Below are 16,562 nucleotides of genomic sequence, written 5' to 3' on the forward strand. Positions count from 1 at the left end.
AACAGCAGTCTGGTTGTGTCGTCTGGAGCCCTCCTATAACAGCAGTCTGGTTGTGTAGTCTGGAGCCCCCTATAACAGCAGTCTGGGTGTGTAATCTGGAGCCCCCTATAACAGCAGTCTGGATGTGAAGTCTGGAGCCCCCCCTATAACAGCAGTCTGGATGTGTAGTCTGGAGCCCCCTATAACAGCAGTCTGGTTGTGTCGTCTGGAGCCCCCCTATAACAGCAGTCTGGTTGTGTAGTCTGGAGCCCCCTATAACAGCAGTCTGGTTGTGTAGTCTGGAGCCCCCTATAACAGCAGTTTGGGTGTGTAATCTGGAGCCCCCTATAACAGCAGTCTGGGTGTGTAGTCTGGAGCCCCCTATAACAGCAGTCTGGATGTGTAGTCTGGAGCCCCCCCTATAACAGCAGTCTGGATGTGTAGTCTGGAGCCCCCTATAACAGCAGTCTGGTTGTGTCGTCTGGAGCCCCCCTATAACAGCAGTCTGGTTGTGTAGTCTGGAGCCCCCTATAACAGCAGTCTGGTTGTGTAGTCTGGAGCCTCCTATAACAGCAGTCTGGTTGTGTCGTCTGGAGCCCCCCTATAACAGCAGTCTGGTTGTGTAGTCTGGAGCCCCCTATAACAGCAGTCTGGTTGTGTAGTCTGGAGCCCCCTATAACAGCAGTCTGGTTGTGTAGTCTGGAGCCCCCTATAACAGCAGTCTGGTTGTGTAGTCTGGAGCCTCCTATAACAGCAGTCTGGTTGTGTAGTCTGGAGCCTCCTATAACAGCAGTCTGGTTGTGTCGTCTGGAGCCCCCCTATAACAGCAGTCTGGTTGTGTAGTCTGGAGCCCCCTATAACAGCAGTCTGGTTGTGTAGTCTGGAGCCCCCTATAACAGCAGTCTGGATGTGTAGTCTGGAGCCCCCTATAACAGCAGTCTGGTTGTGTAGTCTGGAGCCCCCTATAACAGCAGTCTGGTTGTGTAGTCTGGAGCCCCCTATAACAGCAGTCTGGTTGTGTAGTCTGGAGCCCCCTATAACAGCAGTCTGGTTGTGTAGTCTGGAGCTCCTATAACAGCAGTCTGGATGTGTAGTCTGGAGCCCCCTATAACAGCAGTCTGGTTGTGTAGTCTGGAGCCCCCTATAACAGCAGTCTGGTTGTGTAGTCTGGAGCCTCCTATAACAGCAGTCTGGTTGTGTCGTCTGGAGCCCCCCTATAACAGCAGTCTGGTTGTGTAGTCTGGAGCCCCCTATAACAGCAGTCTGGGTGTGTAGTTTGGAGCCCCCCTATAACAGCAATCTGGGTGTGTAGTCTGGAGCCCCCCCTATAACAGCAATCTGGGTGTGTAGTCTGAAGCCCCCCTATAACAGCAATCTGGGTGTGTAGTCTGGAGCCCCCCTATAACAGCAGTCTGGATGTGTAGTCTGGAGCCCCCCTATAACAGCAATCTGGGTGTGTAGTCTGGAGCCCCCCTATAACAGCAGTCTGGATGTGTAGTCTGGAGCCCCCTATAATAGCAGTCTGGATGTGTAGTCTGGAGCCCCCCTATAACAGCAGTCTGGATGTGTAGTCTGGAGCCCCCCTATAACAGCAGTCTGGTTGTGTCGTCTGGAGCCCCCCTATAACAGCAGTCTGGTTGTGTCGTCTGGAGCCCCCCTATAACAGCAGTCTGGTTGTGTCGTCTGGAGCCCCCCTATAACAGCAGTCTGGATGTGTAGTCTGGAGCCCCCCTATAACAGCAGTCTGGTTGTGTCGTCTGGAGCCCCCCTATAACAGCAGTCTGGGTGTGTAGTCTGGAGCCCCCTATAACAGCAGTCTGGTTGTGTCGTCTGGAGCCCCCCTATAACAGCAGTCTGGTTGAGTAGTCTGGAGCCCCCTATAACAGCAGTCTGGGTGTGTAATCTGGAGCCCCCTATAACAGCAGTCTGGGTGTGTAGTCTGGAGCCCCCTATAACAGCAGTCTGGATGTGTAGTCTGGAGCCCCCCCTATAACAGCAGTCTGGATGTGTAGTCTGGAGCCCCCTATAACAGCAGTCTGGTTGTGTCGTCTGGAGCCCCCCTATAACAGCAGTCTGGTTGTGTAGTCTGGAGCCCCCTATAACAGCAGTCTGGTTGTGTAGTCTGGAGCCCCCCTATAACAGCAGTCTGGTTGTGTAGTCTGGAGCCCCCCTATAACAGCAGTCTGGTTGTGTAGTCTGGAGCCCCCTATAACAGCAGTCTAGTTGTGTCGTCTGGAGCCCCCTATAACAGCAGTCTGGTTGTGTCGTCTGGAGCCCCCCTATAACAGCAATCTGGGTGTGTAGTCTGGAGCCCCCTATAACAGCAGTCTGGTTGTGTAGTCTGGAGCCCCCTATAACAGCAGTCTGGATGTGTAGTCTGGAGCCCCCTATAACAGCAGTCTGGTTGTGTAGTCTGGAGCCCCCTATAACAGCAGTCTGGTTGTGTAGTCTGGAGCCCCCTATAACAGCAGTCTGGTTGTGTAGTCTGGAGCCCCCTATAACAGCAGTCTGGTTGTGTAGTCTGGAGCTCCTATAACAGCAGTCTGGATGTGTAGTCTGGAGCCCCCTATAACAGCAGTCTGGTTGTGTAGTCTGGAGCCCCCTATAACAGCAGTCTGGTTGTGTAGTCTGGAGCCTCCTATAACAGCAGTCTGGTTGTGTCGTCTGGAGCCCCCCTATAACAGCAGTCTGGTTGTGTAGTCTGGAGCCCCCTATAACAGCAGTCTGGTTGTGTAGTCTGGAGCCCCCCTATAACAGCAGTCTGGTTGTGTAGTCTGGAGCCCCCTATAACAGCAGTCTGGTTGTGTAGTCTGGAGCCCCCTATAACAGCAGTCTGGTTGTGTAGTCTGGAGCCCCCCTATAACAGCAGTCTGGTTGTGTAGTCTGGAGCCCCCTATAACAGCAGTCTGGTTGTGTAGTCTGGAGCTCCCTATAACAGCAGTCTGGATGTGTAGTCTGGAGCCCCCTATAACAGCAGTCTGGATGTGTAGTCTGGAGCCCCCTATAACAGCAGTCTGGGTGTGTAGTTTGGAGCCCCCCTATAACAGCAATCTGGGTTTGTAGTCTGGAGCCCCCCCTATAACAGCAATCTGGGTGTGTAGTCTGAAGCCCCCCTATAACAGCAATCTGGGTGTGTAGTCTGGAGCCCCCCTATAACAGCAGTCTGGATGTGTAGTCTGGAGCCCCCCTATAACAGCAATCTGGGTGTGTAGTCTGGAGCCCCCCTATAACAGCAGTCTGGATGTGTAGTCTGGAGCCCCCTATAATAGCAGTCTGGATGTGTAGTCTGGAGCCCCCCTATAACAGCAGTCTGGATGTGTAGTCTGGAGCCCCCCTATAACAGCAGTCTGGTTGTGTCGTCTGGAGCCCCCCTATAACAGCAGTCTGGTTGTGTCGTCTGGAGCCCCCCTATAACAGCAGTCTGGTTGTGTCGTCTGGAGCCCCCCTATAACAGCAGTCTGGATGTGTAGTCTGGAGCCCCCCTATAACAGCAGTCTGGTTGTGTCGTCTGGAGCCCCCCTATAACAGCAGTCTGGGTGTGTAGTCTGGAGCCCCCTATAACAGCAGTCTGGTTGTGTCGTCTGGAGCCCCCCTATAACAGCAGTCTGGTTGTGTAGTCTGGAGCCCCCTATAACAGCAGTCTGGGTGTGTAATCTGGAGCCCCCTATAACAGCAGTCTGGGTGTGTAGTCTGGAGCCCCCTATAACAGCAGTCTGGATGTGTAGTCTGGAGCCCCCCCTATAACAGCAGTCTGGATGTGTAGTCTGGAGCCCCCTATAACAGCAGTCTGGTTGTGTCGTCTGGAGCCCCCCTATAACAGCAGTCTGGTTGTGTAGTCTGGAGCCCCCTATAACAGCAGTCTGGTTGTGTAGTCTGGAGCCCCCCTATAACAGCAGTCTGGTTGTGTAGTCTGGAGCCCCCCTATAACAGCAGTCTGGTTGTGTAGTCTGGAGCCCCATATAACAGCAGTCTGGTTGTGTCGTCTGGAGCCCCCTATAACAGCAGTCTGGTTGTGTCGTCTGGAGCCCCCCTATAACAGCAGTCTGGGTGTGTAGTCTGGAGCCCCCTATAACAGCAGTCTGGTTGTGTAATCTGGAGCCCCCTATAACAGCAGTCTGGTTGTGTCGTCTGGAGCCCCCCTATAATAGCAGTCTGGTTGTGTAGTCTGGAGCCCCCTATAACAGCAGTCTGGTTGTGTAGTCTGGAGCTCCCTATAACAGCAGTCTGGTTGTGTAGTCTGGAGCCCCCTATAACAGCAGTCTGGTTGTGTCGTCTGGAGCCCCCCTATAATAGCAGTCTGGTTGTGTAGTCTGGAGCCCCCTATAACAGCAGTCTGGTTGTGTCGTCTGGAGCCCCCCTATAATAGCAGTCTGGTTGTGTAGTCTGGAGCCCCCTATAACAGCAGTCTGGTTGTGTAGTCTGGAGCTCCCTATAACAGCAGTCTGGATGTGTAGTCTGGAGCCCCCTATAACAGCAGTCTGGTTGTGTCGTCTGGAGCCCCCCTATAATAGCAGTCTGGTTGTGTAGTCTGGAGCCCCCTATAACAGCAGTCTGGTTGTGTAGTCTGGAGCTCCCTATAACAGCAGTCTGGTTGTGTAGTCTGGAGCCCCCTATAACAGCAGTCTGGTTGTGTAGTCTGGAGCCCCCTATAACAGCAGTCTGGTTGTGTAGTCTGGAGCTCCCTATAACAGCAGTCTGGATGTGTAGTCTGGAGCCCCCTATAACAGCAGTCTGGCTGTGTAGTCTGGAGCCCCCTATAACAGCAGTCTGGGTGTGTAGTTTGGAGCCCCCCTATAACAGCAGTCTGGGTGTGTAGTTTGGAGCCCCCCTATAACAGTAAATCTGGGTGTGTAGTCTGGAGCCCCCCTATAACAACAATCTGGGTGTGTAGTCTGGAGCCCCCCTATAACAGCAATCTGGGTGTGTAGTCTGGAGCCCCCCCTATAACAGCAGTCTGGATGTGTAGTCTGGAGCCCCCCTATAACAGCAATCTGGGTGTGTAGTCTGGAGCCCCCTATAACAGCAATCTGGGTGTGTAGTCTGGAGCCCCCCTATAACAGCAATCTGGGTGTGTAGTCTGGAGCCCCCCTATAACAGCAATCTGGGTGTGTAGTCTGGAGCCCCCCTATAACAGCAGTCTGGATGTGTAGTCTGGAGCCCCCCTATAACAGCAATCTGGGTGTGTAGTCTGGAGCCCCCGTATAACAGCAGTCTGGATGTGTAGTCTGGAGCCCCCTATAATAGCAGTCTGGATGTGTAGTCTGAAGCCCCCCTATAACAGCAGTCTGGATGTGTAGTCTGGAGCCCCCTATAACAGCAATCTGGGTGTGTAGTCTGGAGCCCCCCTATAACAGCAATCTGGGTGTGTAGTCTGGAGCCCCCCTATAACAGCAATCTGGGTGTGTAGTCTGGAGCCCCCGTATAACAGCAGTCTGGATGTGTAGTCTGGAGCCCCCCTATAACAGCAATCTGGGTGTGTAGTCTGGAGCCCCCGTATAACAGCAGTCTGGATGTGTAGTCTGGAGCCCCCTATAATAGCAGTCTGGATGTGTAGTCTGGAGCCCCCCTATAACAGCAGTCTGGATGTGTAGTCTGGAGCCCCCCTATAACAGCAATCTGGGTGTGTAGTATGGAGCCCCCCTATAACAGCAGTCTGTGGTCTATGTTGGAGATATTTTCGGCTCCTGCATACAGCGGTCACTCTCGATATTTGCACAGTGAGGTACAGGAGCTGCTGACGCCTCGTCACAGTCACGTGGTTTATACAAATGTTTGCACTTTGGGCTCCATTTATGTAATTTGCACAGTGTTTGGAATAGATTATCTGTCCAAATCCGGGCGTGAGGACAAAGAAAACTTTTTTAAAAGCTGTGATTACTGAGCCAAATGAATAAGCTCTTTGGGAGGTCACCTCTGCCCCCCTTAGGCTACTTTCACACATCAGTTTTTTGCCGTCAGGCAGGATCCGGCTTTTTTTAGAAAAAGCGGATCCGGCATAAATTTTGGAGAACTGTAGAAACGGATCCGTTTTTTTGCTGGATCCGTCTCTGTTCCTGGCGGCTGGCCAATTGGATCTGAGCATGCGCAGACTTAAAAAAACCGGATCCGGTGGCTGGATCCGTCTTTTTCTTGATCCGGCGCATTCCGGCGCCCATAGACTTTCATTGTAGCAAAAAGCTGGAAACGCCGGATCCGGCGCTTCCGGCTTTTTCGCCGGAGACAAAAAACGTTACAGTAGCCGTTTTTTCCAGACGCCGGAATGAGACAAGTTGCCAGATCCGGCAAAAAACGGATGAAACGTAATGCCATCCGGCACGATCCGGCGCCAATGCAAGTCAATGGGGAAAAACCGGATCCGGCATTGCATTTTGCCGGATCCGGTTTTACAAAAAAAAGCCGGATCGCGCCTGAAGGCAAAAAACTGATGTGTGAAAGAGGCCTTAGGCCTCTTTCACACATCCGGTTTTCAGCATCAGGCGCGATGCGGCGAAAAGTGTAAAAACCGGATCCGGCGCCGGTTGCCACCGGATCCGGTTTTTCCCCCATTCAGTTTCATTATTGCCGCATCGCGCCGGATACCTATGCGGCGTATCCGGTTTTTGCCTGATCCGGCAAAAACAGCCTGTCCGGCGTCTGGAAAAAACGTTCCATGTAACGTTTTTTTGCAGCGCCGGACCGGCTTTTTCCACAGCGCATGCCCGGACTCTGTGAATGTTAACCCCACAAGTGCCCGGCGAGAGAGAGAGAGATCTCTCTCTGTCACCCGGACACTTGTGAGAGATCTCTCTCGCCGGGCACTTGTGGGGTTAACACTCACAGTGTCTGGGTGAGAGAGAGAGATCTCTCTGTGGGGTTAACCCCACAAGTGCCCGGCAAGAGAGAGAGATAGAATCATAGAATCATAGAATCGTAGAGTTGGAAGGGACCTCCTGGGCCATCTGGTCCAACCCCCTGCTCAAAGCAGGATTCGCTAAATCATCCCAGTCAGATGTCTGTCCAGCCTCTGTTTGAAGACTTCCATTGAAGGAGAACTCACCACTTCTCGTGGCAGCCTGTTCCACTCATTGATCACTCTAACTGTCAAAAAGTTTTTTCTAATATCTAATCTGTGTCTCCTCCCATTCAGTTTCATCCCATTGCTTCTAGTCTTTCCTTGTGCAAATGAGAATAAAGTTGATCCTTCTACAATGTGACAGCCCTTTAGATATTTGTAGACAGCTATTAAGTCTCCTCTCAGTCTTCTCTTTTGCAAACTAAACATTCCCAAATCCTGCAAACTTTCCTCATAAGACAGGGTTTGCAGACCGGTCATCATTCTGGTCGCTCTTTTCTGAACTTGCTCCAGTTTGTTGATGTCTTTTTTAAAATGTGGTGCCCAAAACTGGACACAATATTCCAGATGAGGTCTGACCAAAGAGGAGTAGAGGGAAATAATGACTTCACGTGATCTAGACTGTATGCTTCTGTTAATACATCCTAGAATTGCATTTGCCTTTTTTGCTGCTGCATCACACTGTTGACTCATATTCAGTCTGTGATCTATTAGTATACCCAAGTCTTTTTCACATGTGCTGTCACTTAGCCCTATTCCTCCCATTATATATATGCTTTTTCCATTTTTATTGCCCAGATGTAGTACTTTGCATTTCTCCCTGTTAAAAACCATTCTGTTAGTTGCTGCCCACTTCTCCAGTTTATTTAAATCTTTTTGAATCCTCTCTCTCTCTTCTCTAGTATTAGCTATCCCTCCTAGCTTTGTGTCATCAGCAAATTTAATCAGTTTACCCTCAATTCCTTCATCTAAATCGTTGATAAAGATGTTGAACAATACAGGGCCCAGGACAGAGCCCTGTGGTACCCCACTTGAGACATTCTTCCAACTGGATGTGCAGCCATTTACGACCACTCTTTGGGTCCGATCACTAAGCCAGTTATGAATCCACCTAACAGTTGCCTTGTCCATTCCATACTTAATCATTTTTTCAATAAGGATTGTATGAGAGACTTTGTCAAATGCTTTGCTGAAGTCAAGATATACTATATCTACAGCATTTCCTTGATCCACCCAATCAGTGATACCGTCATAGAAGGAAATTAAGTTAGTCTGACATGACTTATTAGTTACAAACCCATGCTGACTCTGTTTAATCACTTCATTCTTATCCAGGTATTGACATACATGTTGTTTAATAATTTGTTCAAAGATCTTTCCTGGTATAGAAGTCAGACTCACCGGCCTATAGTTACCTGGGTCCACCTTCTTCCCCTTTTTGAAGATAGGAACAACATTTGCTCTTCTCCAGTCTTCTGGCACTTCTCCTGTTCTCCAAGAATTTTCAAAGATTATAGAGAGGGGTTCAAAAATTTCTTCTGCTATCTCCTTCAGTACTCTGGGGTGTAATTCATCTGGACCTGGAGACTTGAATTCATTTAGGCTAGCTAAGTGTTTCCTCACTATCTTTCTGTTTATAGATATCCTGGATTCTTCTATTCCCTTAATAGGACAGTGAATAACAGTTGATGTTACATTTCCTTTCTGAGAGAAAACAGATGCAAAATAGGAATTTAAAAGTTCAGCCTTCTCAACATCCTGTCTTACCATTTCATCATTTTCATCCTGTAAAAATCCTATAGCATCTTTGACTTTTCTTTTACTTTTGACATATCCCCAAAATCCTTTATTATTGCTTTTGACATCTCTTGCAAGCCTCAATTCATTTTCAGCTTTAGCTAATCTGATTTGTGCCCTGCAGGTTCTGCAGACAGCATTATATTCTTCTTTAGATATGCCTCCCTCTTTCCATTTTATAAACATTTTTTTCTTCCTTTTTAGCATGTGCTTAAGTTCTGTGTTCATCCATCCTGGTTTCCTTAACTGCTTCCTATTCTTCCCTCTTTTCGGAATTGTTAACAACTGTGCTTTGAGAATTTCATTTTTCAAGATTTCCCATCCTTCCTGGACATTTTTGTCTTTAAGGATATCCAGCCATTGGATCCCTCCAATTCTCTTTCTGAATCCCTTAAAATCTGCCTTTCTGAAATCTAACCTTGACGTCTGAGTCTTCACAGGTCTTCCGCCTCTAGTTATCCAAAATTCTAAAATAGCATGGTCGTTACCTCCTAGGGTCCCAGCCACTTTTACCTCCTCAACCATTTCCTCCCTGTTTATAAGGATTAGATCCAAGGTAGCAGTTCCCCTTGTTTTCTCCCTTACCTTTTGGAAGATAAAGTTGTCAGCAAGAGAGGATAAGAATTTCCTTGACCTGTTAGTTTTGCCTGAGAGAGATTCCCAACAAATGTCTGGATAGTTGAAATCTCCCATGACAACTATGTCATATTTTTTGGAGAACTTGGCCATTTGATGCATAAAGAGTTCATCCATAGCTTCAGCTTGCACAGGCGGCCTGTAGTAAATGCCTACAATGGTGTCCTTTCCATTGTTCTGTCCTTGTATTCTTACCCAAACAGTTTCCACAGAACTCCCAGTCTCTGAAGCTTCAATCTCTGTGCAGATATACGCATTTCTAACATACAATGCGACACCTCCTCCTCGTTTATCAAGTCTGTTTCTTGCAAATAAGTTGTATCCTTCTAGTCTTGTATTCCAATCATGTGTATTGTCCCACCAAGTTTCAGTGATTCCAATGACATCATATTTCTTTTCCTGTGTTAGTAGTTCCAATTCTCCTTGTTTGTTGCCCATGCTTTGTGCATTAGTATAGAAACATTTTAGTTTGTGATTGGTTTCTCTTTCTCCAATATTTTTATTAATTAGATTCTTTCGTCTTTGTTCTTCCTTTCCACTTCTAATAGCAGAGTTCTCAATAGCATTTGTCAGGTGTATGGCTTTTTCTGGTCTTTTGCTTCCCTTCTCATGTTGTTCTAGTTTAAAGCTCTCCTTACAAGTGTAGCAAGGCGACTTCCAAATACATGCTTACCAGTCTTCGTAAGGTGCACCCCATCTCTAGCAAGTAGTCCATCGTATAGGTAGTTCACTCCGTGATCCAGAAATCCAAATCGTTGCTGACGGCACCATCGACGTAGCCAGTTGTTCACCTGCAGAATCTTATTCCACCTCCTTGTTCCATGGCCATCCACTGGGAGGATGGAAGAGAAGACCACCTGCGCTCCCAGTTCTTTCACTTTCTTGCCTAAGTCTTCAAAGTCTCTGCAGATGGTTTCCAGGTCGTTTCTTGCAGTGTCATTTGTCCCCACATGTAGTAGCAGGAATGGGTAGTCATCTGTAGGTCTGAAGAGTCCTGATATCCTGTCAGACACATCTTTAATTTTTGCACCTGGAAGACAACACATTTCTCTTGAAGTTATATCCGGTCTGCAGATAGCGGCCTCAGTTCCTCTCAACAGGGAATCCCCCATGACCACCACTCTCCGTTTCTTCTTCACAACATTTTTCTTTCTCCATCCAGGAGGACTCTGAAGTAGAGTTGAGCGATACCATCCGATACTTCAAAGTATCGTATCGGATGGTATCGGCCGATCTTTAAAAAAAGTATCGGTATCGCCGATTCCGATACCGGAAGTCCCATTCAAGTCTATGGGACTTCCGGTATCGGAATAAGAAAAACCCTTTCCTGCCCTTGTACAGCCTCTCTGGGGTCTGTACGGGCCTTTCGGGGGGCTGTGCCGGCCTGCCAGGGGGTCTGTGCAGGCTCCGGTGGTCTGTGCCGGCCTGCCGGTGGTCTGTGCAGGCTCCGGGGGGCTGTGCCGGCCTGCCGGGGGGCTGTGCCGGCCTGCCAGGGGGTCTGTGCAGGCTCCGGTGGTCTGTGCCGGCCTGCCGGTGGTCTGTGCAGGCTCCGGGGGGCTGTGCCGGCCTGCCGGGGGGCTGTGCCGGCCTGCCGGTGGTCTGTGCAGGCTCCGGGGGTCTGTGCAGGCATCGTCCGATGGGACTACAAGTCCCATCTGGCGATGCCTGCTACCATGACAGTGATTGACACATTAGCCAATGATGGGACAGTAGTAGTCCCATCATCCGGCTAATGTGTTAAATGTAAAAAAAAAAAAAAAAAAAAAAAAAATTACATGCTACATACTACATACATGCTACATTCATACTACATACTACATACATGCTACATTCATACTACATGCAACATACATACTACATATATACTACATGCATGCTACATACATACTACATGATACATACTACATATATACTACATACATACTACATACATGCTACATACATACTGCATACTACATACATACTACATACATACTACATACATACTACATGCTACATACATACTACATGCATGCTACATACATACTACATATATACTACATACATACTACATACATGCTACATACATACTGCATGCTACATACATACTACATACATACTACATGCATGCTACATACATACTACATGCTACATACATACCACATACATACTACATGCTACATACATACCACATATATACTACATACATACAATACATTCATACAATACATACATAGACATACAGTACATATAACATAGAGTAACATACTTACCAATACTTGTCACATTGTTCCCCGAAGCCATTGTCTTTTCTGGGATAAATATTAACATAACAAACCACAAAAATACTCACCCACGATCCGAAGCAGTCCACGAGTGTGTCCCACGACGATCTTGGGTAGAGAACTGCAGCATCAGATGATGCTGCCGTTCTCTACGGGCTGCAGGAATCCAATGACGGAAGGTAGGTATCCTTCCGCACTGTATTCCTCCGCCACTTAAAAAAAAAAAGTCCCTAGTCTCACTTTATGCCATTGCTGTGTGGGAATTTCCCACACAGCAATGGCATAAAGTGAGACTAGGGACTTTTTTTTTTTTAAGTGGCGGAGGAATACAGTGCGGAAGGATACCTACCTTCCGTCATTGGATTCCTGCAGCCCGTAGAGAACGGCAGCATCATCTGATGCTGCAGTTCTCTACCCAAGATCGTCGTGGGACACACTCGTGGACTGCTTCGGATCGTGGGTGAGTATTTTTGTGGTTTGTTATGTTAATATTTATTCCGGAAAGACAATGGCTTCGGGGAACAATGTGACAAGTATTGGTAAGTATGTTACTCTATGTTATATGTACTGTATGTCTATGTATGTATTGTATGAATGTATTGTATGTATGTAGTATATATGTGGTATGTATGTAGCATGTAGTATGTATGTAGCATGCATGTAGCATGTAGTATGTATGTAGCATGCATGTAGTATATATGTAGTATGTATGTAGTATGTATGTGGTATGTATGTAGCATGTAGTATATATGTAGCATGCATGTAGTATGTATGTAGTATGTATGTAGTATGTATGTAGCATGCAGTATGTATGTAGTATGTATGTAGTATATATGTAGTATGTATGTAGCATGCATGTAGTATGTATGTAGCATGTATGTAGTATGTATGTGGTATGTATGTAGCATGCATGTAGTATATATGTAGTATGTATGTAGCATGCATGTAGTATATATGTAGCATGCATGTAGTATGTATGTGGTATGTATGTAGCATGTAGTATATATGTAGCATGCATGTAGTATGTATGTAGTATGTATGTAGCATGCAGTATGTATGTAGTATGTATGTAGTATATATGTAGTATGTATGTAGCATGCATGTAGTATGTATGTAGCATGTATGTAGTATGTATGTGGTATGTATGTAGCATGCATGTAGTATATATGTAGTATGTATGTAGCATGCATGTAGTATATATGTAGCATGCATGTAGTATGTATGTGGTATGTATGTAGCATGTAGTATATATGTAGCATGCATGTAGTATGTATGTAGTATGTATGTAGTATGTATGTAGCATGCAGTATGTATGTAGTATGTATGTAGTATATATGTAGTATGTATGTAGCATGCATGTAGTATGTATGTAGCATGTATGTAGTATGTATGTAGTATATATGTAGTATGTATGTAGCATGCATGTAGTATATATGTAGCATGCATGTAGTATGTATGTGGTATGTATGTAGCATGTAGTATATATGTAGCATGCATGTAGTATGTATGTAGTATGTATGTAGTATGTATGTAGCATGCAGTATGTATGTAGTATGTATGTAGTATATATGTAGTATGTATGTAGCATGCATGTAGTATGTATGTAGCATGTATGTAGTATGTATGTAGTATATATGTAGTATGTATGTAGCATGTAGTATGTATGTAGTATTTTTTTTTTTTTTTTTTTTTTTTAACATTTAACACATTAGCCGGATGATGGGACTACTACTGTCCCATCATTGGCTAATGTGTCAATCACTGTCATGGTAGCAGGCATCGCCCGATGGGACTTGTAGTCCCATCGGACGATGCTTGCACAGACCCCCGGACATCAGCACAGCCCCCCGGCAGGCCGGCACAGCCCCCCGGCAGGCCGGTACAGACCCCCACAGGGTGCACAGCCCCCCGGCAGGCCGGCACAGCCCCCCGGCAGGCCGGCACAGCCCCCCGGCAGGCCGGCAGAGACCCCGGGCAGTCCACACAGCCCCCCGGCAGGCCGGCACAGCCCCCCGGCAGGCCGGCAGAGACCCCCGGAAGGCCCGAAATGACGGCGCATCATGATGACGTCAGGCCGTCAATCAACTGAACTTCCGATTCCGATGCCGAATTCCGATATTGAAAAAATATCGGAAGTCGGTATCGGAATTCCGATACAGCAAGTATCGGCCGATACCCGATACTTGCGGTATCGGAATGCTCAACACTACTCTGAAGGCGTACAAGGTTGCTGTTTGTGGGCAAAGTCTTATCCTGATGTATTTCTTCATGGTTTTCCTGCGTGAGAGCCTGGTACTGGTTTCTGAGCAGTATGGGTGCTGACTGCCTCCTGATCCTCCTGCTTCTCTGGGTCACATGTCTCCATTCCTCTGTTTCTTCAGGTGCACTTCGAATTTCTTCTCTTTCTGAAGCATGAAGAGATAATTCTGCTCTGTCTAAGAACTCTTCACCTTCCTTAATGATCTTCAATGTAGCCAACCTCTCTTCGAGATTTTGCAACTTTTCCTCCAACAGGGACACAAGCTTGCGTTTGTGGCATGTGAAGTTTGGCTTTTCCACTGGTAAGTCTGTGAACATGTAGCAAGAAATGCAGCTCACCAAATGGCTCCTGGCCTCTTCCATCTTGAGATTTCTTAAAAACGATGAAAGATGAGCCCAAATTCACTTATCCCAGAAGGCACTGGGAATATGCAAATGATCTCCTCAAGACTCTTCCCCTGGTTTTCCGATTTCCTCTTTTCAGCTGCAACGGCCAAAACCCAGTGATCGTTGAGCTCGCGGAGACTCTTCACTTATCCCAGAAGGCACTGGGAATATGCAAATGATCTCCTTGCCTGGACACTAAGTGTTAACCCCCCATGTCTCTCTATCTCCACCCCCCTCCCCTCCCCTCCCCTCACCTCCCTTTCAGCAGCTGTCTCATTGGCTGCCTCTGTCCACCTCGTCCTGCGGCTCCTTTAATAATGTCCGAGCCGTATCGTCTCGCCGCACACACATCCGGTGTCACGGCTGCAGGCCGGATGCGGCGGCCCGGCTTTTCGCCGCACGCCGCCGGACCCCACACACCGGATGTGTGAAAGTAGCCTTAGACATACAACGATGGGGTTTGGAAGCCACTTACAGGACAAAATTCCTAATGAAGTGATTTGCAAAATTCCATAATGTTCCATAGACAAAATTATATAAACTATGTATACATAAAGAAGGGTAACAATCGTGGTCTCAGGGGTCGCGACCGCGACTGTTTCCGGCACGGTGAGGAGCCCGCTGACTCCAGCACAAACCTCTGCTGGATGTGCGTCCTCGGACATTTTACTCTACAGCAGAGGGAGCAGATGGGGGGTCAGCATAATTGTTCATTTTCGGGGGACATATATCAGTATATATACCAGGATGGGGCCAGGAAGTAGGACATATATACCAGTAAGGGGGGGGGGGGGGGGGAGTCAAAATCTTTTACCGGGGCCCATCAGATTCTAGTTGCGCCACTATATTTATAGAATGTACATTTATAGGAAAAATGTTCATTTATTCTTTAATAGTATTGATCCCATTGCAGTGGGATGTGTGACATATAAAGAATCTGCTACTGTCACCAGAGAAGCTGACAGCTTTCCGAGTCCCCCAGGCCGCCACCATGTATCTACCGTTATGCGTTTACCCTTCCTAACGAGCCCTTTTACTATGACAATATGCAGATTATCGTGGAACTATTAGACAGTCGTTGTTTTATCCAGACTAGCTGATTTCACTATTCATGTTTTCTCGCACCCCTGGTCGTGAGTAATGTGATTTGTGAAAGCAGCGTTACCTCTGTCTCTTTCCAAATCTCTGCCTCCCGGACAATGCACAGTAGCTGGGTTTTCGCTCTCCCGCTTCTTCGGCGCACTCCACGTGCCCAGGGTGGTAGCGGTGACACAGGAAATATCCAGCCATTACCGCCCTTATTGCAATTCTCGTGGCTGCCTAAGTTCTACTTGACTGCTGCCTCCTTGGGTATGTGCACCATGCCGAGGAAGCCGGAGTGCAGACACAGTCTTACAGGCATTGATCCATGGGAGAAAAGTATGCAAATTTAGTCTCATGCAGAGTAAGTCCCACCCCTGAGGGGATGCCACCCGATAACTCAATGTCTGACCCTATAACAAGCCTTGAATATGATCAGGATATTTATCAAACACCTCTTACCCGGAAATGAAAAATTCCCGCATACTTGTTTGTGAACTCCTGGTCCTTAGGAACAACATTTTCCAGAAATTTTCGATGCAAAGTTAATGCTCCGACAACAGAGAGAACCCAACAGTCTCCTACAGGAGAATGAAAAATAATGATGAAGGTGCACTTATTAAATACTTCTCTATGCAAAAAGCCTAATGGTTCATTCTACCAGAAACATTCCAGAAAGTATTATTACAATACAGACATATTTTATCTTCTGGAATCTCAATGTATGAGGCAAAACAACAGCAAAAGCATCAAAGCTGTCATAACATTCATTGATTACATTTTTTCAGCCTGAAATCACCAGTAGGGGGAGCTCTAGTCATATACATTTACAGAACCTGCCCACTACATCTCATGTAGCCATCTTGAGCTACATGTGCGCTCAGTATTATGCATGTTCTGCTTCACAGTGCGTAGGCGCTAAAAAGAACCCTTCATCTAATGCTTGCACTGAGGATTGGTGGCATCTCCTCGTTAAGATCTCCTTCACAATGGCCATGATGTTACATGGGACATTATCTGCAGAGTAAGAGGAAAGTGAGGATTGGAAGAAAGTCAAGACGAACTGACCAATCTCAGGACTGGAGAAGGAATTGACTCACTATTACCATTCCCAGGGAAGCTGTAGACACCCAAGTAATACATTTAATTTGTACACTGTGAGCTCCCCCTAGTGGTGACATCAGATAGACCGAATCTTGTCACGTAGATAAAACAAAAGGTTCACCCTTAGGTGTAACGTTCATACTTTTGTTTATTATACAAAAATATTTCTATTATATCTATACGTTATTAATATTTTAAGTAATGTAAACAAATTGTAAGAGGAG

At 47.0% G+C, this 16,562-nt stretch overlaps 1 protein-coding gene across 1 annotated transcript in view; it reads right to left on the reverse strand.

Annotated features, from left to right (window-relative positions):
- The window catches only part of LOC141060083 (calpain-13-like), a 134,437-nt gene that overhangs the window by 94,388 nt on the left and 23,487 nt on the right, over positions 1-16,562 (reverse strand). The window contains 1 exon segment of the mRNA XM_073556360.1: positions 15,697-15,815. Within this exon segment, the coding sequence (XP_073412461.1) occupies positions 15,697-15,815 (119 nt within the window).

The sequence above is a fragment of the Dendrobates tinctorius genome, unplaced genomic scaffold, assembly GCF_039654945.1.
Source record: "Dendrobates tinctorius isolate UK_male_01 unplaced genomic scaffold, ASM3965494v1 ptg000232l, whole genome shotgun sequence".
Taxonomy (NCBI): domain Eukaryota; kingdom Metazoa; phylum Chordata; class Amphibia; order Anura; family Dendrobatidae; genus Dendrobates; species Dendrobates tinctorius.